We start from the raw sequence: 27331 nt of genomic DNA, 5'->3' as shown, positions 1-27331 counted from the left end.
TAGAATAGAAAGCTGAGGGGAAGAAAAATAACTTTTTTAACATTTTTTGGCTTCTTTAACATAAACATGCCGTTACTATTTGTCTGCCTGCATGCAACTTTACATTATCATTTGCAGATTACAATATCTTGCATGGATTTCTTGTTTTACATACATCTGATATACTTCTTCCCAGTATGTCAGAAGTAATGGACTTTGTTATAGTTTTCCTACATACATGAAAAACACACAATGTTTAAAGGAATAGCACTTAAGCTTCCATTCAAACTATGTAATTATAAATTATTCTATGTGGGTCTTAATAATTCTGTGAAATGCTTATTGAAGCAAGCTAATGAGAAATAAGATGGAAATAAATGTCCTATGGAGAGGATATGCAACTGACAAACTTCATACTAGTGATGAAAATTAAATGACTTAAGTTTATGGGAAGCCAGAGAAGAATTTACTAGTTATTTTTAATTGCTACGCTCTTTTGTATTACTAAATCACAGACCCATATGTGTAGATTTCTAGACCCCATCAGGACACTGTTACAAATGGGTACCAATAATTTTTTTGATTAAAACCTAACTGCCTTTAGCAGGAAATTGTACAAAGTAAGGATATTCTACCATATTAGTAATAGAGCCACTATTGTTTTATTCATTTAATATTCCAGGTGAAACAGCAATGCTAATATACTTCTACGGCCCCGTCTCATGTGTGATGGTTGTGAACTTGTTGCTGTTCATTTTAACTGCTGTAAATACTACAGTTAGAAGTGAAAACCAGGGTGATGGTGCTCAAACAGGTACTATCAAGACCAAAACAAGGACACAACGAGAAAGGTGAGTCATTTCATATGAGTGATACAGTTGACACTGATAAGGATACATGAAATGTTTGATATTTTCCATAGCTGTGTGCAAGGTAATTCTGAAAGAGGTTGGGTGTATAATTCTGTTTAAATCTATATGATGGTAAATGTGAAACATAACTCAGCTGCCAGACTGAACCCTGAGATCTGAAAATTTAGTTTTACAATGAAACATAGTCCAGTTCATTAGATAACAGATTGTACCAAGAAACAGTACACACCCAACAATCAGAACTCTCTTGCTCTGTGTTAATTATTTTTATAGTTTTTTATACTAATTGACATTACACTTTGAAGTTCTCCTACACCCACAGAGATTTTATACTAAATAACATGAAGTTGTCAGGACTGTTACCAATAAACTACACATACCAAGCTATAACTTCCATCCAGTGACCTCATGTAACATTCCATTATTTTACCACCTACAGTACAAATACAAAATAACACTGTGCATGCAAACAAGAGAATATTAGCTAACATATATGCTTTGGCTTAGGCACACAGTTAGAACAGACAATACTAGCCTTTGTTATTGCAAGGACTGCAGTGTTACATAATACTTCTTTGAATTCTTTTCATAAATTATTGAACCTGAGTACTGACCAGTCGAATTTTTTATTGACATGTTCCATGGATCAATATGCCAATAGGTTTAAAATGAAGATATTTTTCTCAGTAAAAGCATTATACAAGCTCATCATTTATATTATTGGAGTTTTGCTTTAATTTAAATCTACAATAAAATTTAATAAATGTAAGATGACCATACAACACAGGTGTAAAGGTAACAACTCATTGAAGTGTGAAGGTATTGAGTCATCCATAGGCACATAAACAAGATTGAGCACTTTTAACTTTCAGACAAACCTTTTCGCCAGAGCAATAAGTACACACACGCGCGTGCACACACACACGCATTTCATCCTGGATTTTCCATTGTTTGATTATATACATACAGAACAAATGAAGACTGCAGAGAAGACAGTGTGGATGCATGATGAGTGAATATGAGGTTATGGAGCTGGGTGGAGATGGACCTGACTGAGCACAGAATAATTATGAGATTGCAAGATGTTTCACAAAGACAACTCCCATCTACATAATTAACTCAAACAGGTGTCACAGGGAAGGATAAAGATGGCATGGAATGTGAAGCAGACATTGAAGCTGAGAATGTCACACTGTACAGTGTTTTCTGCCTCTGGATGGTTAACTCTGCTCTTGGCTACAGTTTGGTACTGACCATTAATTCTGGTAGACACATGTTTGGTGGTCATGCCCACATAAAATACTGTGCAGAAATTACAGTATATGATTTGACTTCTTTCGCAAGTGGCCCTGTCTCTGATATGATAGGATAAGCCTTTGACAGAAATCTGGGTGTGTGTATGGGACAGATCTTGCACCTACATCTTCCAAAGAGACAAGGAGTTAAGTGTAGGTTCGGCATGAGGATGGACTAGGTAATGCATAAATGAGATGGGTTGCAGGCTACTATTTTGGAAGTGGTGTGAAATAGTAATTAATTAATTAATATTAATTAATGAAATATTAATTTCTTGGAGTGATGATAAGTAGTCAAAGCCCTGACAAAGAATATGGTTCAGTTGCTCCAATCCACGATGATGTTGGGGGATAAAGGGTTGCTCTCCTGCAGCTAATTTCAGAATTAGGTTGGAAGATTAGAGGCATCCATGGATATGGAAAAAGAAGTTTGATTGTGAAAGCTATCAAAGTTCTCAGCTTTGTTTGTGAGTCTACTGCTAATTCTACTCCTCCATTATTTGATTTGTTATCTTCTCTACTTAAATTATTTATGTATACATCTATTATCTGCCCAGGAATTAATCTATTGCACAAGTTTTCAAGCAGAAATGATTCAGTTTGTTTTTAAAACTTTTTTCATTGTCTTCTATCACTTTTAACCGACATAATAGGTGGATAAATACTGTACAGATTAACTTGTGGACAATGGAGATCATTATTGTTCCCATTACTGTATTAATGAGTGCTACTACTATTTTTTAATTATGGTTGGTTCTTCACAACAAACATCATGAAAGAGTAAATGGACCGTGAAGATGTTGTTAATGTGCCTAATTTTTGTAAACTTTTTGTAAACGATTGCCTAAATGAAATTCAGTAACATACTGTATACTGCGTGTTATTCCAGCAGCATGGTTCTGTGTAATGGACACATTGTTTTTATGTGTAGAACAGCTTCAGAAAATTTCTTCAAATAGAGCATACACTGATCAACTCAAATGTTTGACATCTCTAGGGTGTTATTCTCAATTCATGTTGAGATCAATATGAACATCCAGAAGTTTTGAACATTCAATTTTAGACATTTCTTTTCCCATGGGATTTATTATTATTGATGGTGATTTATCCTGGCTTATACAGAATTGAATGTATCATTTTTTTATAAGTTAAGTGGTACGCCATTTAATGAGAACCATTCAGCATTTTTTAAATATTTAATTTATTGTTTATTTTGTATTGGTCAAAGGTGACATTTGAAACAGATGAATTCATTTATGGCTAAAGATTAGTGTAAGAAAGACTGTTAAGCAAAGTATTAATAACATAGTTTTTATTTTAAACTTTCTTAATAACATATCCTCAATTAAAATAAGGTGCAACCAAATGCTTTGAAAACCTACAATAGGCCTCGTTGTAGCAGTTACTACAATCTAATACAATGGTCTTGTGTTAGCTGATTCTCATTTTGTGCACAAAAATATTACTGTAGGTAATTGATCATGACATACAGTTACACTAATTTAACAGTTGCACCTATTCAAACCTTCTTATGCTTGACTTATATACCTAAATAAACAGTATCACACATTAGTGTAATTGGCTTGCCAACAGATGACATAAACATTGCTGCAACCATTTCCACATAGTATTCGCAATTTACACCAAATGTTCTTGTAGGCAGATTTCAAAACAATTTCATAAGTAAATTGGTTGTATTATCCCCACTGCCAACATAGCCTATGTATCTACGTGTGGATCTCAATCACTAGAAATCTATGTATAAATTTGAGACAAGCCAGTAAATTACATGGAGTACTATTATTTTTATTTGTAACAGTACAAAGTTACCAGTGGTAAAGGTCTGTCTGTTCACAGCCTGTTAAGTAACCTGTGTGGTAACTAGCAATACTTCATTGGAGACTGCTTTTTGTCCCATGTGTTCCTCTCTGTATGGCCAGTCACCCTTTTTATACCTTAAAATATTTTATTGGTTGCATTGTAAAAATGTTAATACTTTCATTATCAGCATTTATTTCTCCAACAGGTTCTTAATGTTTAGCAAAATATTCATCTTGATGGGTCTAACTTGGGTAACTGACATTTTGTCATGGATTTTTGGTGGACAGCACAAGTATTATTGGATTGTGACTGACACAATAAATATTTTGCGGCCCGCTTTAATTTTCTATATCTTCTGCTGCAATCGAAGAATTCTGGAGATGCTGGCAGCTCACCTGCCATGTACCTCTGGCTGTTCTTCAAACCACACTAGCTCCAGTACAGAATCAGGTATGTTACTCTATTATAGAGCATATGTTATTTATCAAGTGCTTCAAGGAAATTCATACTATACTATATCATAGTTATTGTAGTTTAGTGATTCTCAGATAAAGTAAACTTATGCAATTCATTTTCTACATTGTGTGTGTTTGCATGAAATTGATAGTAGGACAGAATCTATGAGAACTACTAAAATATTTCAGATGGTTCTGAATACTGATATACGAGAAATCTGCTACAAGCTTTAAGATTTGTATTTGTAGAAATTTTTTCATGTTGTTAAAGAAAATGAAACAATGAAGCAGGCTAGTCCTTCAAAATGCATAACAATAAGTAATTTTAAATAATTAAGCGCCTTTAACCCATTACAGGCCAAAACTCTATCGGATCAGTTTTTGCAAACTTTTATATATAATTACGTTACATTGAGTGATTAATTGAATAAAAAGTTGTTTTGAAAATTTTCAGTTTATTAGAACAAAAACTACAGATCGTCCCATTTTTGGGACATTGGCCAAATGCGCTATCCAAATTCACAACCTTATTCTCCATGCATAATATTGTAAGAAACAACACAAACAATAAATAAAGAATGTTTTAATATTATTGAATGTCTGCTCAGTATGAAATGATGAAAAACACTTGTCCTGTACACCAACATTGCACCTTTCACAAATTTTTGCTCTTTTTTTTCTTGCAGTAAGCACATCTCTTCTGTGTCTTACTTGGCACAATGAAATGATTTCCTGGATCTAGTAATACATCTGTGCTCACCTGCCCTCCCATCAATTTGCTTCCTTGTGGTCCTTTTGCATTTTGGTACTGATCCTGTTCTCTTTGATAAGTAAAACATCCCTTTGCTCGCAGCTTCAGGCAGTGTTGGCTTCGATCACACAGCTTGAGTCTGTTGCCAATGGGCATCACTGTGGGGGTCCGGATGGGGGTTTGTCAGGGACGGCCAGTTCGTCCCGCATATCCCTCGATCGGACTACGGCTGTGGCTGCCCAGGATACTGCCCACAATGAGGCTGACCCCACACCTGTTGTAGAGTGGGAGGTCGTCTTGAGGTGTAGCAGGGGGCGAAAGACATTCCGGAGGGCTGAACGGAAGGCCTCTCCAGTTTGTCTGACGAAACGGTTACAGGCTCTGTCGCTGACTGATACTGATCTTCGGCTGGACATGGCTGCTTGTCTTGTTCCAGAGGTTGCCCCTCAGTCTGCACAGTCTGCAAGGTCCAGGCTGTCGCAGAGGGTGGGCTTACTGGTAGTTGGGAGCTCCAACGTCAGGTGCGTAATGGGGCCCCTTAGGGATATGGCAGGAAGAGAGGGGAAGAAAACCAATGTGCACTCCGTGTGCATACTGGGGGAGACATTCCAGATGTGGAAAGGGTCCTTCAGGATGCCATGAAGGGTACAGGGTGCACCCATCTGCAGGTGGTCGCTCATGTCAGCACCAATGATGTGTGTCACTATGGATCTGAGGAAATCCTGTCTGGCTTCCGGCGGCTATCTGATTTGGTGAAGACTGCCAGTCTCGCTAGCGGGATGAAAGCAGAGCTCACCATCTGCAGCATTGTTGATGGGACTGGCTTTGGTACAGAGCCGAGTGGAGGGTCTGAATCAGAGGCTGAGACAGTTCTGCGACCATGTGGGCTGCAGATTCCTCAACTTGCGCCATAGGGTGGTGGGATATCAAGTTCTGCTGGCTAGGTCAAGAGTCCAATACATGCAGCAGGCGGCTACACGGGTAGCAGGGGTTGTGTGGCGTGGACTGGGCATTTTTTTTTAGGTTAGATGGCCTCGGGCAGGTACAGAAAGGGCAACAGTCTCAAAGGGTGCAGGGCAAAGTCAGGACATGCAGGGACCAAGCAGCAATCGGTATTGTAATTGTAAACTGTCGAAGTTGCATTGGTGAAGTACCAGAACTTCAAGTGCTGATAGAAAGCACCAAAGCTGAAATCATTATAGGTATGGAAAGCTGGCTGAAGCCAGAGAGAAATTCTTACAAAGGCACAGACGGTGTTTAAAAAGGATAGATTGCATGCAACCGGTGGTGGCATGTTTGTCACTGTTAGTAGTAGTTTATCCTGTAGTGAAGTAGAAGTGGATAGTTCCTGTGATTTATTATGGGTGGAGATTTCGCTCAACAACCAAGCTAGGTTAATAATTGGCTCCTTTTACTGACCTTCCGACTCAGCAGCATTAGTGGCAGAACAACTGAGAGCAAATCTGGAATACATTTCACATAAATTTTCTCAGCATGTTACAGTCTTAGGTGGAGATTTCAATTTACCAGATATAGGCTGGGACACTCAGATGTTTAGGACGGGTGGTAGGGACAGAGCATCGAGTGACATTATACTGAGTGCACTATCCGAAAATTACCTCGAGCAATTAAACAGAGAACTGACTCGTGGAGATAACATCTTGGACCTACTGATAACAAACAGATCCAAACTTTTGGACTCTGTAAGTGCAGAACAGGGAATCAGTGATAATAAGGCTGTTGCAGAATCCCTTTATATGGAAGTAAATAGGAATATAAAAAAAGGGAGGAAGGTTTATCTATTTAGCAAAAGTAATAAAAGGCACATCTCAGACTACCTAAGAAATCAAAATGAAAATTTCTGTTCTGACACTGACAATGTTGAGCATTCATGGAAAAAGTTCAAGGCAATTGTAAAATGCGTTTTAGATAGGTACAAAGCCGACTAAAACTGTGAGGGACGGGAAAAACCCACCGTCGTTCAACAACAAAGTTAGGAAACTACTGCGAAAGCAGAGAGCTTCACTGCAAGTTTAAACGCAGCCAAAACCTCTCAGACAAACAGAAGCTAAGCGATGTCAAAGTTAGCATAAGGAGGGCTATGTGTGAAGCATTCTGTGAATTCGAAAGTAAAATTCTATGTACTGATTTGACAGAAAATCCTAGGAAGTTCTGGTCTTATGTTAAATCAGTAAGTGGCTCGAAACAGCATATCCAGATACTCCTGGATGATGATGGCATTGAAACATAGGATGACATGCGTAAAGCTGAAATACTAAACACCTTTTTTCCAAAGCTGTTTCACAGAGGAAGACAGCACTGCAGTTCCTTCTCTAAATCCTTGCACAAATGAAAAAATGGCTGACATCAAAATAAGTGTCCAAGGAATAGAAAAGCAACTGAAATCACTCAACAGAGGAAAGTCCACTGGACCTGATGGGATACCAATTCGATTCTACACAGAGTACACGAAAGAACTTGCCCCCCTTCTAACAGCCGTGTACCGCAAGTCTCTAGAGGAACGAAAGGTTCCAAATGATTGGAAAAGAGCATAGGTAGTCCCAGTATTCAAGAAGGGTCGTTGAGCAGATGCACAAAACTATAGACCTATATCTCACTATAGACCTATATCTCTGACATCGATCTGTTGTTGAATTTTAGAACCTGTTTGTTGCTCACGTATCATGTCGTTTCTGGAAACCCAGAATCTACTCTGTAGGAATTAACATGGATTCCAGAAACAGCGATCATGTGAGACGCAACTCGCTTTATTTGTTCATGAGACCCAGAATATATTAGATACAGGGTCCCAGGTAGATGCTATTTTCCTTGACTTCCGGAAGGCATTCAATACACTTATGCACTGTCGCCTGATAAACAAAGTAAGAGCCTACGGAATATCAGACCAGCTATGTGGCTGGATTGAAGAGTTTTTAGCAAACAGAACACGGCATGTTGTTCTCAATGGAGAGACGTCTACAGACGTTAAAGTAACCTCTGGCATGCCACAGAGGAGTGTTATGGGACCATTGCTTTTCACAATATATATAAATGACCTAGTAGATAGAGTCGGAAGCTCGATGCGACTTTTCGAGGATGATGCTGTAGTATACAGAGAAGTTGCAGCATTAGAAAATTTTAGCGAAATGCAGGAAGATCTGCAGCGGATAGGCACTTGGTGCAGGAAGTGGCAACTGACCCTTAACATAGATAAATGTAATGTATTGCGAGTACATAGAAAGAAGGATCCTTTATTGTATGATTATATGATAGCGGAACAAACACTGGTAGCAGTTACTTCTGTAAAATATCTGGTAGTATGCGTGCGGAACGATTTGAAGTGGAATGATCATATAAAATTACACTACTGGCCATTAAAATTGTTACACCACAAAGATGATGTGCTACAGATGTGAAATTTAACCTACAGGAAGAAGATGCTGTGATTTGCAAATGCTTAGGTTTTCAGAGCATTCACACAAGGTTGGCGCCGGTGGTGACACCTACAATGTGCTGACATTAGGAAAGTTTTTTCATACACAAACAGCAGTTGACCGGTGTTGCCTGGTGAAACGTTGTTGTGATGCCTCGTGTAAGGAGGAGAAATGCGTACCATCACGTTTCTGACTTGGATATAGGACGGATTGTAGCCTATCGCGATTGCGGTTTATCGTATTGAGACATTTGTGCTCGCGTTGGTCGAGATCCAATGACTGTTAACAGAATATGGAATCGGTGGGTTCAGGAGGGTAACATGGAATGCCGTGCTGGATCCCAATGGCCTCGTATCACTAGCAGTTGAGATGACAGGAATATTATCTGCATGGCTGTAACGGATCTTGCAGCCACATCTTGATCCATGAGTCAACAGATTAGGATGTTTGCAACACAACAACCATCTGCACGAACAGTTCGATGACGTTTGCAGCAGCATGGACTATCAGCTGGGTGACCATGGCTGCGGTTACCCTTGACGCTGCAGCACAGACAGGAGTGCCTGCGATGGTGTACTCAATGACAAACCTGGGTGCACGAATGGCAAACCGTCATTTTTTCGGATGAGTACAAGTTCTATTCACAGCATCATGATGGTGGCATCTGTGTTTGGCGACATCGTGGTGAACGCACATTGGAAGCGTGTATTCGTCATTGCCATACTGGCGTATCACCCGACGCGATGGTATGGAGTACCATTGATTACACGTCTCGGTCACCTCTTGTTCGCATTTACGACACTTTGAACTGGACGTTACATTTCAGATGTGTTATGACCCATGGCTCTACCCTTCATTCGATCCCTGCGAAACCCTACATTTCAGCAGGATAGTGCACGACTGCATGTAGAAGGTCCTGTACAGGCCTTTTTGGATACAGAAAATGTTCAACTGCTGCCCTGACCAGCAATTTCTCCAGATCTCTCACCAACTGAAAACATCTGGTCAATGGTGGGCGAGCAACTGACTCCTCACAATACACCAGTCACTACTCTTGATGAACCATGGTATCGTGTTGAAGCTGCATGGGCAGCTGTACCTGTACACACCATCCAAGCTCTGTTTGACTCAATGCCCAGGTGTATCAAGGACATTACGACCAGAGGTGGTTGTTCTGGGTACAGATTTCTCAGGATCTATGCACCCAAATTGCATGAAAATGTAATCACATGTCAGTTCTAGTATAATATATTTGTCCAATGAATACCCATTTATCATCTGTATTTCTTCTTGGTGTAGCAATTTTAAAGGCCAGTAGTGTAATTGTTGGTAAGGCGGGTACCAGGTTGAGATTCATTGGGAGAGTCCTTAGAAAATGTAGTCCATCAACAAAGAGGTGGCTTACAAAACACTCGTTAGACCTATACCTGAGTATTGCTCATCAGTGTGGGATCCGTACCAGATCAGGTTGACGGAGGAGATAGAGAAGATCCATAGAAGAGTGGCGTGTTTCTCACAGGGTTATTTGGTAACCATGATAGCATTATGGAGATGTTTAACAAACTCAAGTGGCAGACTCTGCAAGTGAGGCACTCTGCATCGCGGCGTAGCTTGCTGTGCAGGTTTCGAGAGGGTGCGTTTCTGGATGAAGCATCGAATATATTGCTTCCCCCTATTTATACCTCCTGAGGAGATCACGAACATAAAATTAGAGAGATTTGAGCGCGCACGGAGGCTTTCCGGCAGTCGTTCTTCCCGCAAACCATACGTGAGTGAAACAGAAAAGGGAGGTAATGACAGTGGCACATAAAGTGCCTTCTGCCACACACCGTTGGGTGGCTTGCGGAGTATGAATGTAGATGTAGATGTAGATCACTATTCTCCGTCGGACATCCAAAAGTGAGAGCTTCTCATTAGAGTTAGTAATTTGGTATGCATGCCATTTGTTTACTACACAGATATCTATCACCTGTGAGAATAATGGCACTACCATTTCTTTGACCTTAGCCTCGTCCTATAAAGTGATATCTGCTTGTCCAGTAGATCTTCGCCACCTATGTGGTCATTGTATTCTTCAATGAGATGTGGCATTGTAACAGATATTTTATTTTTCTTTCTGTGTGAGTATCTTTTAGTAGAACTCAGAGGAGTAATAATACTGTAATTTGTTGCTACACATACTGGTTTGTTGTCACTCCATTTCACAACCAGAACATCATTCTCTTTGTCAAACATGTAGTCATAGAATCCTTGTTCCTTTTCTTTTGCCATTCTTTTCCAGGCAATCAATGGACATGCATTAGTTTGGATCTCTCTTATTGTTCCTGTAGCTTTCATTTTACTCTTTCTGAGTGTGATCAGTGTGTCAACACTGGTGAAAAAGTTGTCAGAGAAAAGCTTATAATTCGGATACTCTGATTCTGGAATCATGCTGGTTAGTTCATTTATTACCCTTGTACCTAAAGGCTCCTGTTTGTTGTCAGTCTTGCCACAGTATGGCGAAAAATTATAAAGAAATCCATTGGAATTTGTAAGACACCAAATTTTATATCCAGATTGGGTAGGCTTTCCCCTCAGATACATTTTAGCTGAATGTTTGCTATAATAATGTACCATCATTTCATCAGTTGAGAGTTCTGAATGAAATATGCCAAATTTACCAAATTCCTTTTTCAGAATTTCAAAGTACAACCTCAGTTTGTACATTTTGTCGGTTCTGTCTGTTTTGGAGTTGTCATGGAGATGAATGAATACCTTTATTTCCTGAAATGTATTCCTTGACATGGAGTTGAAGATTAAAGGAACAGCGACATCAGGAGCCTGTTCTCAGTACCTATTCTCATCGGAAAGCTTATGATAACCACTGAAAAGTAGTATGCCAATAAATGATTTTAGTTCTTCTTTGGTTAGCAGAAATTTTATTTTGTTATGTTGGCAAGCATAGATTTCACTTTGTTCAGTAATATAATTGTTGTGATAGTGCCACGACATTTAACAGTGCCGCCACGACAGTACGCACAAATGGCGATAGAGGCGCTCCGCAAATCGGATGGCGCGGGAGCGCCACCTAACTACGAACGGCATCGGCCGCATGTCACGGCACAGCAGTCGAATACGAGAGACTGTGTTGTAATCATGTGATCAGCTATTGTTTCTAAGAGAGAGTGTGAAAATCCACGCAATTATTGTGATTAAAGGTTATAACACTTTTTGGCGACGAGGTCGGGATATTTTCACCGCGTTGTGGATTTGCGTGTTCGTGACGGGGCAGACATGGAACAGCTTATGCAAGCCCTCATTGAACAACAAACACAGCTGACGGCAGCGATTCAGGCGTTGTCGACGTCGCTTACTCATCGTCTGTCTTCCTCTTCTCCGCCTCCATTCCCTCCTTACGACGAGGCCGCTGAAGACTGGGAGAATTATGAGAAGCGTTTGCGGCAACACTTCTTGGCTTTCGGCGTTGTCGACGCTCCTATGTGTAAGTCGTTATTTCTATCTTGGATTTCCCCTCGGGTCTATCAGCTGCTATCTCAGTTAGCCCCTCTGCGGGAACCAGCCTCCCTGTCCTTCCAAGAAATGTGTGACTTATTGTCTGCCTATTATCGAACAAACACCCACGTCGTTGCCGCCCGCGTGGCGTTCTACCGGTGTCGTAAACAGCCCCATCAATCTTACCGGGCTTGGGCGGCGGAACTACATGGCCTGAGTAGGAAATGTCAGTTTGTCACGGACACTCATCACGAGTCTTATTCTGATTCAATGGTTAGGGATGCTATTCTACGGCTTGCTCCTGATAAAGAAGTTCGGCAACGTGCCCTACAACTGCCAAACCCGTCGTTGTCGGAAGTTCTAAGCATCGCTCAATCCTTTGAAGTGTCTCACGCTGCTGGCGCGCAAATAGACGCGTGGTGTGATGTAGGCGCTGTACAGTCAACTCTCGACAAGGACAATTTGCCTGTTGCACAGGAGAACGAAGATGTGGCGGCGGTTCACTCGCGTAAACAACGTCGCGTTGGGCCGCAACGCTCGCAGCGAAACCAGCAACCACAGAAGCCGGTTCGTTCCGCGCTTCCTTCTTGCCCCCGTTGTTTCGTACAGCACGACAGGGCAGCGTGTCCAAAACGTTGGGCCACGTGTAATTCATGTAGGAAAAAAGGCCACATTGCTTCTGTGTGTCAGTCCCATAAAGTTCCTGTCGACGAGGACGAGGCGTCGGACATGGATGTTCACTGTGTGCTTTCTCAAACAAATAAGTTGTTTGTTACTGTTCGTGTTCTGAATAAAGACATCCGCATGCAAGTGGACACTGGCTCTGCAGTAACTCTCATTAATTCTCGCACGTATTTGGCGTTGGGCTCCCCTTCTTTGTCTCCAGTTACGCGCAATCTGAGGACTTATAATCAGCAGAAAATTCCTATCATGGGCCAGTTTGATCCTTCCACTGCTTACAAGTCTGTTGTTCGGCCCCTCACGTTTTATGTGGTGGATCATGCGGGCACTGAAAACCTGTTCGGTTATGATGCTTTCCAGTTGTTTGGGTTCTCCATTGATGATGATGTGCACCTCATATCTGAGGACATTCCGTATCAACAGCTTGATGGATTGTGTTGTGAATTTTCGTCCGTGTTCTCTGCTGGTCTGGGTTGTGCCAAGGATTTTGCGGCCCACATTACTCTTAAACCTACGGCTCGCCCTAAGTTTTTCCGGGCACGCCCTATTCCAGTGGCGTTGCGTGAACCTGTCAAGGCTGAGCTAGACAGGTTAACAGCTTCAGGGATTCTCCTTCCGGTTACCTCCAGCGAATGGGCATCGCCGATCGTGGTGGTTTCTAAACCAAACGGGAGTCTGCGATTGTGTGGTGACTTTAAAGCCACTGTCAACGCTCAGAGCCTCATTGACACTTATCCTCTTCCTCGTCCTGAGGAGTTGTTTACCAAGCTCGCTGGGGGCCAGTTCTTTTCCAAACTTGACTTATCGGAGGCGTACCATCAGTTGCCGTTGGACGCTCCTTCCAAGGAATTTCTCGTTATCAACACTCCTTGTGGGTTGTATCAGTACCAGCGATTACCATTTGGCGTCGCTAGCGCACCGGCCATTTTTCAGCGGTTTTTGGAACAGCTCACGGCTTCCGTTCCCGGCTGCATAAACTATCTGGATGACATTGTTGTCACGGGAGCCTCCACTGCGGAGCACCTTCGTAATTTACGCTCACTGTTTCGGGTTTTGCATTCGGCTGGGTTGAGGTGCAATCTGGACAAGTCACAGTTCTTCCAACCCTCCATTGAGTATCTTGGTTTCCAGTTGTCCCGTGAAGGCATACACCCTCTCCGTGAGCACGTTGCGGCCATTAACGCTCTACCCCGGCCGTCTACGGTCAAAGAACTTCAGGCGTTTCTAGGCAAGATTGCTTATTGTCACAAATTCATTCCCTCCGCAGCAGCGGTAGCTTATCCTCTGCATCAGCTGTTACGCAAAAACGTCCCCTTCTGTTGGTCCGACGGGTGTGAGCAGGCTTTTGTCCGCCTGAAGGCTCATTTGCAGTCGGCGCCTTGACTTGCCACATTCCGTCCGGGTCAGCACTTGGTTCTGGCGACTGACGCGTCACAGTATGGCCTAGGGGCTGTTCTCGCCCATCGGTATGAGGATGGGTCGGAACGACCCATTGCCTATGCTTCCAAGACCCTCAACGAGGCGCAACGGCGTTACTCTCAAATCGAAAAGGAGGCGCTCGCTATCATTTATGCTCTAAAAAAGTTCAGCGTTTTTTTGTATGGTTCTAAGTTTCACCTCATCACCGACCACAAACCGCTGGTCTCTCTGTTCAGCCCCTCGGCGTCACTTCCGAATAAGGCAGCTCACCGCCTGCAACGTTGGGCCTTATACTTGTCTCGTTTTCATTATGAGATTCACTATCGCCCCACGGCCCAGCACGCAAACGCGGATGCATCGTCGCGATTGCCGATGGGCCCCGACCCTGTTTTCGATCGCGATGAACTCCTCTGTTTCCACATTGATGAGGAAGAACGTCGTGCAGTCGAGGGCTTTCCACTTACAGGTTCGCAGGTCGCGTCAGCTACTGCACGGGACCCGGTCCTGCGTCAGGTGATCGGTTTTGTTCAACGAGGTTGGCCAGACAGGACCAGGGGCCGGGCATCGGATCCCCTTCGCAACTACCATGCCTTGCGCCTTCGTCTGTCTGTTCGTGATGGTGTTGTTCTTCTGGCCACGGATGGCGCATCTCCACGGGTCGTGGTGCCAGCCTCTCTTCGCAAAGATGTTCTCAAACTGTTGCACGGAGGCCATTGGGGTATTTCTCGGACTAAGTCCCTGGCCCGCAGGCACGTTTATTGGCCCGGCATTGATTCGGACATCGCCCATATGGTTGCTGCATGTGGCCAGTGTGCTCAACAACTGGCGGCACCTCGTACAATGCCCTCTCCGTGGCCTGATCCAGCTCAGCCATGGGAACGGGTGCACGCCGACTTTGCTGGCCCCTTCCTCGGTACTTATTGGCTACTGTTGATTGACGCCTTCTCGAAGTTTCCATTTGTTGTTAGATGTCCGTCGCCCACCACTGCGGCGACGACGCTGGCTTTGTCCAAAATCTTTGCGCTAGAAGGTCTTCCATCCACGATCGTCACGGACAATGGCCCTCAGTTCTCTTCGCAGGCCTTCCGTGATTTTTGTACTGGACAAGGGATTCATCATGTTACCGCACCTCCCTTCCATCCGCAATCGAATGGGGAGGTCGAGCGCCTTGTCCGCACTTTCAAATGCCAGATGAAAAAATTCCTTAGTGATTTTTCCACAGATGACGCCCTGCTGCAATTTCTGAGTTCTTATCGCTTCACGCCTCTGGGTGATCACAGCCCTGCTGAACTCTTGCATGGCCGCCAACCGCGCACTCTACTGCACCTGCTTCACCCTGTCAGGCCTTGTACTGTGTCCCCTAGTGCGGGAAAATACTCGGTGGGCGCCGACGTGTGGGCACGAGGGTATGGATCTCGCCCTAAATGGATTCCAGGGGTGGTCAAGGCTCTTCGCGGCCGCCGGCTTTGTGAAATCCGTACGGGCGACGGCACGGTTGTTCGCCATTACGACCAGATGCGCCCACGAGTGGTGGCCACGCCTGTGCCACCGCCCCATCCTTCGCCTCCACCAGCTCGAGACGCCAGTCCTGTCGCTGCTGCCGATCTACCGTCCATGTTGATGCAGCCGCCGTCGCTGCCGCTTCCAAGCACTCCGGAACCGGCCCCAGTCGCGACGCCGCCTTCTCCGGGACCCATCTCGCTGGAGCACACTCCCAGGTCAATGACACATATGGATGCTGCTCCGAAGTTTTCACGCATCATCTCATCCAGGAGGCACGTTCCATGCACGAGCTTCCGTCCTGGACATTTTCGACCATACTCCCGTGTCTCTGCGCGGGATCTCCTCGGGGCCTCACAAGAGGCCATGGATGTCTCTGCGCTGTCCATGTCTCCAAGGAAGTGAGTGTTTATTTTTTTCAAGGGGGGAAAAGTGTTGTGATAGTGCCACGACATTTAACAGTGCCGCCACGACAGTACGCACAAATGGCGATAGAGGCGCTCCGCAAATCGGATGAGCGCGGGAGCGCCACCTAACTACGAACGGCACCGGCCGCATGTCACGGCACAGCAGTCGAATACGAGAGACTGAGTTGTAATCATGTGATCAGCTATTGTTTCTAAGAGAGAGTGTGAAAATCCACGCAATTATTGTGATTAAAGGTTATAACAATAATCAACTAGTTCCTCAGAAAAAAATCCTCAAACACATGGGACATTACTTGCTAGACATTCTGCAACATAATGTTCATTGCTCTTCCCTGGTTCACTAGTGTTTGTGTATGTTGGTTGACATTTATACCACTTACATTTATATTTTTTTTGTAGATAACATACCTTTTTCTGCTCCATCTCCTAATACTTTCCTTCTTTTGGCTTCTAGAGGCACAACTGTAGCATTAGCTTCATCTCAGCTGGTTATGAGCTCTAAAGTACCGGCTACATCTTGTACAGCAGACTCATTTTCGTCAATGTCTTCTTCATCTTTTATTACATCTGTATCAGGTGGAATAATTGCCAGTTCTATGCCATCATCTTCATTGTCACTCTTTTGATGGTTCTCTAGTTCTGCTACAATTTCTTCAACTGTAAGTCCTCGCGGCATGTTTTTATCCTATTGGAATCATAAAATTCGAATAGAATATGAAAAAAGCAGATATAAAGAACGTAATATGCAATTCTTCTCAGTATAATATGTGAATACAAGAACAGGGCACATCATCAATAAATGATAGTGTAACATGTTATTGTCCCATTATTTGGACACATAAAGTATATCGATATTGCACTTACTTGAAAAAATTTGAAGTATACTTAATCTTACACAGACATCCATATGTTCATAACAAACATGCCCAGACAACTAAATCATAGCTCATTGTCATCTAGGAACTACCAGCAGACATACAGTGCTGCCAAGTGCGAGAACAAAAAAGCGGCAAGTTTATAATTTTCCTGACGTGAAGTGCTTAGAAAAAAGTTATTTATTTTACATTTACAGGCATTATAGCACTTAGTTGAACCTACAGGTGCAACAATAAAGGCTAAAAGCTCCATTGCTCCCATATAAATAAGTAAAATATACACGTCCCAAAAAAGGACAATGGCCAGTAATGGGTTAAAGAAAGGGAGAGAACAGATGTACTCACAATCAAATATAAATTGACAAAACATCAGTTCAACAGCCAAGATGAATACAGAACCAGACATCTTTGTCACCTCATGGAAAATGTGGCCTCTTCATCTCATAAAAGAGAAGCAGAAGAGGTGGAAAAACCAAACTCCACTTGCATAAGGCAAGAGATTCACGTCAGACACAACAAAATCAGAGAGAAATGAATAACATGCATATGGTAGCTATGAACTTGGTGACTGTCCCACCACATAGGTGATCTGGATTTTTGGATTGTGGCTAGTTTCTCTTTTCACGTTATTCTATTCTTTCATATTTTGCAGTTTGTTTAATTTGTTGTGTTTTCTTTTCCAATAGTTTTAAGTCTACTGACAATTTGTTTCCTTTCTTCCCTTGCAGTAAACACAAAAAGAGGCAAAATTCATGGGATTGTGGACCCAGAGGAATATGGATTGGGTCAAATATGAGACATGACTACTCTAAATTGAGTAGAGGTTGTTATGTATTTAAGTCTTTCAAAATCTGCATAAATAAGCAGGAAATCATGAGTGCACATTATGAAAATTTTCATTAACAGTAAATAAATAAATAAAACATTTTACTATGCTCTGGAATAACTCTCCTGTGACATTGTGCTATTATGTTTACATTTACATCTAATGACTACTCCGCAAAGTGCCTGGGGGAGGGTTCATCTAACTACCTTCACAATAATTCTCTGTTATTCCATTGTTGAACAACGTACAGAAAAAATGAACACCTACATCTTTCTGTGTGGGCTCTGAGTTCCCTTATTTTTTTATAATGATCATGCTCTCTATTTAGGTCAACATCAGCAAAATATTTTTGCATTCAGAGAAAAATGTGACTGAAATTTTGTGAGCAGATACTGCAGCAGTGAGAAACAGCTTTGTTATAATGATGTCCACCCGAATTCTGTATCATGTCTGTGACACTCTCTCTCTCCTATTTCTGGATAATACAAAATGTACTGTTTTTCTATGAACTATCTCGATGTACTCCATTAATCCTGTCTGGTAAGGATCCCACACTGCACAGCAGTACTCATAAAGGGTACAGACGAGCATAATGTAGGCAATATTGACTTATTTTAATATTTTCCTGCATATATACATTGGAAATGTTGTTCTTCATGAAGAAATTTGTAATTATCATGAAAAAAGTCCAGACATTGACAGTTGGTATATGGGACAATTAGTTATTTATTATGCCTACAAACACAGAAAAATACCAAAAAGATATAAAACAACGTAACAAATTACTAATTAGTATAAAATCCATCACAGATGGAAAATATTTCAGAAATAAATAAAAGCGTACCTACGATAACAGTCCTACTCAATTACTGAATATTTGGATGATAAGTAGCAGTGTGTGTTTATGTTCTAAGTTGTAAACTATTTAATAGAATGTGTAATAGTAAATTATAATCTTAGTATTATAATGTCAATATTATATAATACACTGAACTGTAAATGATTTAATGGAGAGATAACAGATAAATACGTAAACTTTAATTTACAGCCAAATATAAAAATTTATTAATAGCAGTTTACTGTTCAACAGGATGCAGCCTGAATGTTTACAGAGTGTGTTCTAATGATGACAGTCATAGCCCAACAGTACAGTATAGAGCACTCACTGGTAGAGAAATTTCACATGGAGACCATCATTCCATGAAAAACCTCAGCAACTATAACAAGAAATCTACAAGGCCAATAATAAAATAAGAAACACTGTGAACAGAAATTGAAGATCTGAAATGGGAAAATATTCAGCTCTCCATTCTGTTACTGGAATATGACTATGTGACTAAAAAATTTAGATAAAATAACTGGTAGTAGGATGAACAGTGAAAAAATTGTACCCAAGTACAAATTAGGGTAATTAATGAAATATGTAAATTAAAGATCTGGTGTTATTACAAGTTGAGGAAAATGGAGATTTAGGACATCCATGGAAGTTTAAAATTGTGGAACAGCATTACTTTACACATGGAGCTGCCCATGTATGTATCATGCACTAACTTAAAATTCAGTTTTGACTACCTTTCTGTTAGACTTTTAAATGTGCTAGCAACCTCACCAATGTGTACCCTACATCAAACTACTAAATATCATGCAACTAAGATGAATGCACACAACATTATTTTCTAGAATGGTGTTACCTCAGCTTATGTGGCAACAAAATATTCATCCACTAGCTGGGCTAAAAGTGCGTGCTGTATGAAGTACGGAACTTGCTCAACCACTTAACATCTCACTAACCAAGACATATGTTTGGAGGAACCAGCTATTCTTTTAAAATAAAAGATTATTGCCAGAGAACAATCTAAAAAAAAGAGTTTCTTTTCTTGCCAAAATCACTAACTGAGATCGACTGTTTGATTATAGCATCAAAGCCGTGCAATGCCACTTTTAATTGAATGATGATGGTTTTTAGCATCTCTTAGACTAAATGAACAATGAATGAAATTTGCTTGACCCCTGAAGCTGTCATTAAAATAGCGATTTTCAGCCAAACTATCTGTAAGCTTCCAGAATTTTTGGAATTTTAGCTGTATACACTATTTGATCAGAAGTATATGGACATTAATACTAGGTGTGTACACATTTGCTTTCACAGTGGCTTGAACTCAGTTGGAGGCACTTTCTATGAGGTGTCTGAATGTATCTGAAGGAGTAGCAGCCCATTCTTCCTGAAGAGCCAAAACCAGAGAAGGATGGACACTGCGGTATGGAGCAAAGTCTAGTGTCCGATTCCACTCGTTGGCTTTGAGCAGTGACGTCATACCTACGGTAATCTATGAAAGAAACTCATCCTATTCATAAACAAACAAATTTAGCATACAACAAAATTACAAACATAGTTCACGCGATTAATTACTTAGCCACAAATTATACCAACAAGAATCAAAGGTAACAAAAATATATTAGAAGAGAAAAAGAGAAATATACATGTCTGCAATAAATTATCAATGTAATTTACGCCAGTAAGAAAAGGACAGAGAATGATTAAATCCAGTACAGTATAGCGCATGATGAATGCATAGCATTAACTTATAATACTAGTTGTTAAATCTTATGGGGCTAATACACAAGTAATGAAAATTGACAGAAAATAGATCTAACAAATATTGGAATTGGCAACTGGAATTGACATATATAGGTTAAATCTAGTTACTGATGGTATTACTCTCATCACTAGTATGAAAATAGAAAGATATACCTACAATATTTTTTAGTTTATCGTAGCATTTCTGAGATCAATAAGTAATCTAAAAATCCTGTCAACACTTAGTCCACATACTTATTGTAAATATGTCCAAAATTATGAACCATTGAATAGCTGGAATCAAAAGGCTAACTAGAACTGATCTCCTATACAGGTCAATTCTAGGTATCAATTTCAGCCATTCAATGAATCGTTAATTAGATCGTTTTTTCAGCACGTGTGTGCACTAAAATGTAGGCTAATATGATTTCTGCACTTGTACTTTTTCTCTGAACTACTGCCAAAACATTACTAATTTTGGAATCGGTAACTAGAATTGACCTATATAGAAGTGTCAGTTGTAATTACTGATTCCAATTTTTGTTATACACTGCAGATGTTTTAGAAAGCAATTACAAATGTAAAAATACTACTATGTTTCAGTGCATTCAACTGCATAATTTACATATGAATCATTGAGCTGTTGGCAGCGGTAATAGGAGTTTACCTACATAGTTAATTCTAGTTATCGATTCCAATATTTCTTATTTTTTGTAGATATTCTTTAGTCATGTACTGGCTTTTCTTTAACAATTTAGTGTGTCAGTTTCTCCACATTTCACGCTACTGTTTCACATTTGTTGTCATTCATTTAATTTTCCTGTTTTTCTGTTATATTTTAGTTTCTTCCTGCCCAAATCCCCAACTTTCCTGTGTTTCTCCCATGAGATTCAATAATTAATAGTAAAATTAATGCTATTTTATAACAGTATGACTTCACCATGTGCTTTACTGTATTGCAATGTCAAGGTTCTCTACAGTTATATACTCGCATAGATTACTAGAAGGTGACACATGAAAATTTGTTTTTAATACTTGGTCTTAATTATTTTTGTTATCTTCAATTTATTTAGATAATTGATAACTAAGCAAATAACTGTGTGAATGTGATTGTAATTTTGTCATATGCTACATTCGTTTGTTTGAGTATGATCTGTTGTTTTAATGAATTGCCTATATGTAGCATCTTTGTCTTAGGTATGATCTCATTGCTCAAAGCTGATGAGTGGAATTGGACACTAGAATTTGTCCACAAAGACAGGGTGCTCTGCTGTACACAGTACACAATGCTGTGAAATGTGTAATATCCTTCATTTAACATTTTCTTAAGCACAGCAATAGGACCACATGCTAACAATGAAAAGGACTCCCAAACTTTAATGCATCCTCCATGCTTCATGTTGGAACTACAAATGATGGGATGTAACTTTCACCAGGCATTTGCCAAACCTGAATTCTTCCATTGGATTTCCACACAGTACAGTGTGATTCATTATTTCAAATCACTCATTTCCAGTCAACACTGTGCAGCAGTGTTGGTCTTTATACCACTTCAAATGTCACTTAACACAGACTACAGAAATGTCTGGCCTTTAAGGAACTGCTTGATGATCATATTCCTTTCTTTTTCAACTCCCTTCACACAGTCATTGTGCTAGCTGGATTCCTTGGTAGCACTTTGGGACTTGAAAGTGGTCACTGAGTTCATATGACTTTTTACAATCACTCTTCTCCACAGTAACAGATGGCATCTGTCAATCAGTACATGAGGTCTGCATGTGCTTGGCTCTAGGTGTTCCTTTGCATTTCACTTGACAATCGCATTATCAAAAATCAACTTGAGCAGCTTTAGAAGGGCTGAAATATATCTGATGGATTTGTCACTCAGGTGACATCTGGTGACTAGTCCAAGTTCAAAGTCACTGAGCTCTCTTTACCAACTCAATCTGCTGATATTTTTTCTTCACCTCTCATGACATCTGGTGGTCAACTCTGCATTACGTAGTGGTGTCCGGACACTTTTGATCTGACAGTGTGTTTACTACAGCCAAATTAATGCATGTTATTTGATATTTGTAAGGCAGCTTTCTCTAGTAGATAATAGACAACTAACAGAGAATAAAAAAGGAACTCATTTTCACCTGCTTCAGAAAAGAATTGCTGGCCACTACTTTCTCGAACAGTGCAAAATTTTCAACAGTGTTGGCAGATAGATATAAAAGTAGATTAATTGTATCAATGGAAAATTCAGCCAAGAAAACTAATAAATCTGTGACAGAGTTGATGGCTTCAAGGGACAAAATGTATAATACTGCCAATAGATGTACATAAAAGTAAGAGTGAAACTCGATACAGCACTGTTCCTCCCTCAGGAGGGATAAAGGGATAGATTGAGGAAGCTTAGAAATCAAAGGAAAATTACTCAGACCACAGGATTTGAAGGACAAAGGTGACGTACCTCATCAGTCATTCCTATAAAGCGTTTGACTACCTGGATACAACGAATGAAAATTTCTGTTATCTGAGTGTCAAGCAGCAGTGACAATTGCAAAGCTGCATGACAAATAGTAGAATATTGTAAACAGCCCTCTGTTGTCACAGATGTCAGAAGGAGGCTACCATTATCTATGAAAAGTAACAGTGTATTTATGTTGGTATTAAGATATCAATATAACTATAAACATCAGTGGTTTTCAACCATCTGTTAAGTCAAGCTCACAAAATAACACAGTTCTGTGTTATACATCCATTGCTAACAATAATGCAAGTGCAGACTCATAAATTGTCAAAGCATGTCACATGACTGGCATATTCTTAGAGTCATTGGAGGCTCCTCCTGTGACTATCATTGATGTAAATGACTTTGTAAATAGCGAATCTCTCAATGAATGTCTTTTTGTTATAAAATCTGAAATAAAACTGGTATGCACACTTACCTAAATACATCCGAAATTTTACTTTTGTGATCACCTTTGGCACATCCTGAATGTGCTTTTTTATATGACATTGGAGTTAATTGTTGATCATGCTCAAGACACTTTTTTGTGATTCATGGGAAGATCATTTGATTACAATCTTTCTAATGTCAGATTAATATCTAGCTAGCAAAACATCATGAAAGAAATTCAGTTCATAAGGAAGACTTCATAAAAGTCACCCATATGGTGTTGTAAAATAATGGGCATTTTTACCACACTATAAATTGCATGTTTCATATTAACTGATACATGTTTAATGAAGTCAATGTTAATAGATCTATATTCTTCAATCTCCACTAAACGGTTCTAGGCACAGTTAAGAAAATGGTTCAAATGGCTCTGAGCACTATGGGACTTAACTTCTGAGGTCATCAGTCCTCTAGAACTTAGAACTACTTAAACTTAACTAACCTAAGGTCAGCACACACACCCATGCCCGAGGCAGGATTCAAACCTGTGACTGAAAGCGCCTAAAACAACTCAGCCACCCCAGCTGGCCACTGGTAATACCTGTAACACAAAACATGTTACTGTTTCCTACATTGTTAAATGAGTTTCCTGGTTCTGGAACAGAATTATTTTGTTGATGATACTTTTTACATTGTATAATGTGAGTAATGCATGGCGAAAAGAGTGATTTACATAATATATAATCAAGAAGAATAAAAATATTTTTCTGCTGGTAACTATCTATCAGTAGGATGAGATTTTAAAATTATTGTTGTTCACCTTCTATTACCTCCAGAGCTAGATAAAATAAGATTTTTACATAATAAATCTAGTTGGCTGAAGAGCTATGGTTTACAAACAAGACATGATTGACACAGTTCACCATCATGATATGTAGTGTAGGGTAGTGTTGTTCTTGTGTCATTGGTCATGGGGATGGTATCCATACTGGCGTGTTGCTCAGCCTGAATAGCAGTAAGGACATTTCCTGGGCTGCCAACCTTAACAGTATAATCTGGTTACCAACAGTGGCACATGCTATCACTATAAGAGACACTGTGGACATATTTAGCATTCAGCCTAGGACATTAGTGCATAATATGGTGATCAGAAGGTATAAACTGCCTCATCTTTTTCCTCTGGCTGCCAAATTTAGGTGATGAAAATTTCTCCTCTCATTTTAAATATACTAGGGCATAACAATTAATTAGTAAAAACTCATCTTTATTTCTCAGCAATCTACAATCTAAGGTAATAGTAAATTTGCTGCAACTTACTGAGTTTTTGAGAGTGTATCTATAGATTTGTGGTGCTAAGAGAAATTTCAAGAAATTCAGGTTGCCAAGATATTATGCAATAAACCTGTTATTTTGAAAAGCACAGGTTTATTGCATAATACTATAACAAAACTGGCTCACAAAAACTGCCAGAAACCTGACAACACCGTGACTGATTTGCCACTCTCTCTATATATTTGTAACAATTGCTGCTTATGTCATCCATAATTAGAAACAGAAAATTTCTGAATTACAATCAAAATCTTGCTAGTGTACACAGACTGTCATCATTCAATTACACATTAATTCAGTCTTCTCACATTGCAACATAAAGTTTTACATGGCTTTTAGCCTTTAGTACTGAAACTTGTAACATATGCTCACTAATGATGCTTTTTTTATAAAGTTGCTTACATCATGGAGATTATTAGTTGGAAAACATTCCTAAAATTTCTGTGAGAGTATTACACAAATAAAAACAGAATGATAATTTCAATCCTTATAGAAACTATATTGGAATTACAAAATAAGAACTGTTTACCTTTTATGTCCAAGTATTGATTAGTTACAGTTGAACCAGCACAGAGATATATGTGTGCTTGCTAAAGTAGGAAAGAAATTAATGACAGAATATGAAGCAATATAATAAATTGAATTCTAAATGATCAAAGAAATAAGATTGTTGCAAAATTTATATAAGCCTGTAAATGTGGCAGCCTGACACCTGAGGTCAACACTTTGTCATGCTTTTCCTAATGATCATATACTGCTATGCTCCAACATCCCCACCCACAGAGTATTATAGATAAGAATCAGAATGGTATTCTGTCAAAAATAAAACTTCAGTCAGTTGCCCGCAACACAGTATAAAATTCTCCAAAAATTACCAGTCAGCACAACATGAAGTTGACTTCAGTGCACATAAAATGTGGCAGTGAGTGTATTTATTTATTCCATAGATCCTGGAAGCAAGTGAATTGCAAGGATATGGAATGTGTCAAATTGTGCATAGTTCATCATAACTGTGTAGTAGATCAAATATGGAAAAATTGTGACTACATGCTCAAAATAAAGTTTAACAAAAAAAATTCTAATATAAACCTTGTCCATTACCATATACTGGGAAAAAGAAATAAATGAGTCAACTACAAAAAATCATAAAGGAAAAAACATATATATTCTTTTTGTATGTTTGTCGCACTGCCTGAGAAGATTCCAATCGGTTTGTGGTAACTCCTCCTTCTAGTCTCTTTATAGTCCTCTGGTGCTTCCAAGCACACAGTCTGTGCACAGTAATTTCTCCAAATACATACAATTGACTTTTAGTCACTATTCACCACTGCAATGTACACAGCATAGTGTAAAGGAAACAGAACAGAAAAAGTTGTACATGATTAATGCAAAAATACATTGATATAGTGCTTATTCTAAAGTGTTATATTTCATTATCGTTACACAAATTGTTTCATAGGCAGTAGCTTTCCAGCAAGTTACATTTTGGTCAATTCTACCAATATGGGTGCATGACTTCCTGAAATGACATTTGTGGGTAACCTTTATATTCTTAAATAAGACCTCCAAGACAGAATAAAAGTTAAAACAGTGTGTATATACCAAGATAATTAGTCTTCATTTTAAATGATATATGTTATTTTCAGATTCTTTGCATATTTGTATGTTCATTTTTACATGATACTTGCTCTCTCTCTCTGCAAAGTACTCCATAACTCAGAAAATGTCAAAATATTGTTTTTTTTCTTTTTTTTTCCAGAAAATGGAAACACTGTGAAGGCATATGCATTTGTGCTAGTGTCCCTCTCATGTCAGCAAAGTAAACATTCATCATATTGATACATGATAAAATTTTTATATAATGACAAATCAGTAAGATCAGTGTGCAAATTATATCAATAACAATTATTAATCCTGTCAGATGTATCACCACAAGTGACACCTTATATGCAAAATCTCTTCACCTATCTCCCTTTCTGATGCAACAAAGTTACATTACAGTAAGGCAACACCTGTCCTTTTGCCATAGCTCATCCAAAGTAACCCTCCTTTCAGATTCCCTTAAATGTACTGTATAAATAAGATTCCTTGTGTCTGTCATGCAATTTTTTTTTCTGACATAACATATTGGAAATATAGTGACATGGTTCAATAGCAGACATGCATTTCATCGTGTCTGTGATCTTCCATAAATCATTCACATGAGTTTTGTAATTAGACACCTCTCAAAATGCAATAAAAATGAAACTTGAGTATAGAAATGCGTCTCTCAACAAACAAATGAAATCAACTATGTTTACAAGTGTTCCACTGAGGTTGTGTGCCTTTGCCATGGCAAAATGTGAAAGTGTAGTAAAATACCATAATACACAACAAACCTCTCCAATTGTCCTGATTCTTGACCATTGGCCTTGCAATACATGAACAGTAAACAACTCATAAATACTGGAAAGTAAGAATGGATGTATCTAACAAGAGCATTGAGTGACTAAATGGCTGCACAAACTGCTGTGACTCACATCAGTCAGAGAATATTTTCTGTATATTATTCAATATCCCTTTGCATAGGTTCTCTCTCTCTCTCTCTCTCTCTCTCTCTCTCTCTCTCTCTCTCTCTCTCTCTCTCTCTCTCTCTCTCTCTCTCTCTCTCTCTCTCTCTCTCTCTCTCTGTGTGTGTGTGTGTGTGTGTGTGTGTGTGTGTGTGTGTGT

At 39.8% G+C, this 27331-nt stretch overlaps 1 protein-coding gene across 2 annotated transcripts in view; it reads left to right on the top strand.

The window, feature by feature from the left end:
* The window catches only part of LOC126284536 (probable G-protein coupled receptor Mth-like 4), a 242076-nt gene extending 218725 nt beyond the window's left edge, over positions 1–23351 (top strand). The window contains exons 9-11 of one of the 2 annotated variants that reach the window (XM_049983535.1): positions 662–830; positions 4173–4417; positions 18919–23351. In XM_049983535.1, the coding sequence (XP_049839492.1) occupies positions 662–830; positions 4173–4417; positions 18919–19082 (578 nt within the window). In that variant the 3' untranslated portion in view covers positions 19083–23351. Of the gene's footprint in view, positions 1–661; positions 831–4172; positions 4418–17730; positions 18870–18918 lie in introns of those variants that run through there. The other variant, XM_049983536.1, reaches the window with a different exon arrangement.
* The last annotated feature ends 3980 nt before the right edge of the window (positions 23352–27331 follow it).

The sequence above is a fragment of the Schistocerca gregaria genome, chromosome 8 (genome assembly GCF_023897955.1).
Source record: "Schistocerca gregaria isolate iqSchGreg1 chromosome 8, iqSchGreg1.2, whole genome shotgun sequence".
Taxonomy (NCBI): Eukaryota; Metazoa; Arthropoda; class Insecta; order Orthoptera; family Acrididae; genus Schistocerca; species Schistocerca gregaria.
Note: the sequence above shows the minus strand (reverse complement) of the source record. Positions and strands in the feature narration are given on the sequence as shown.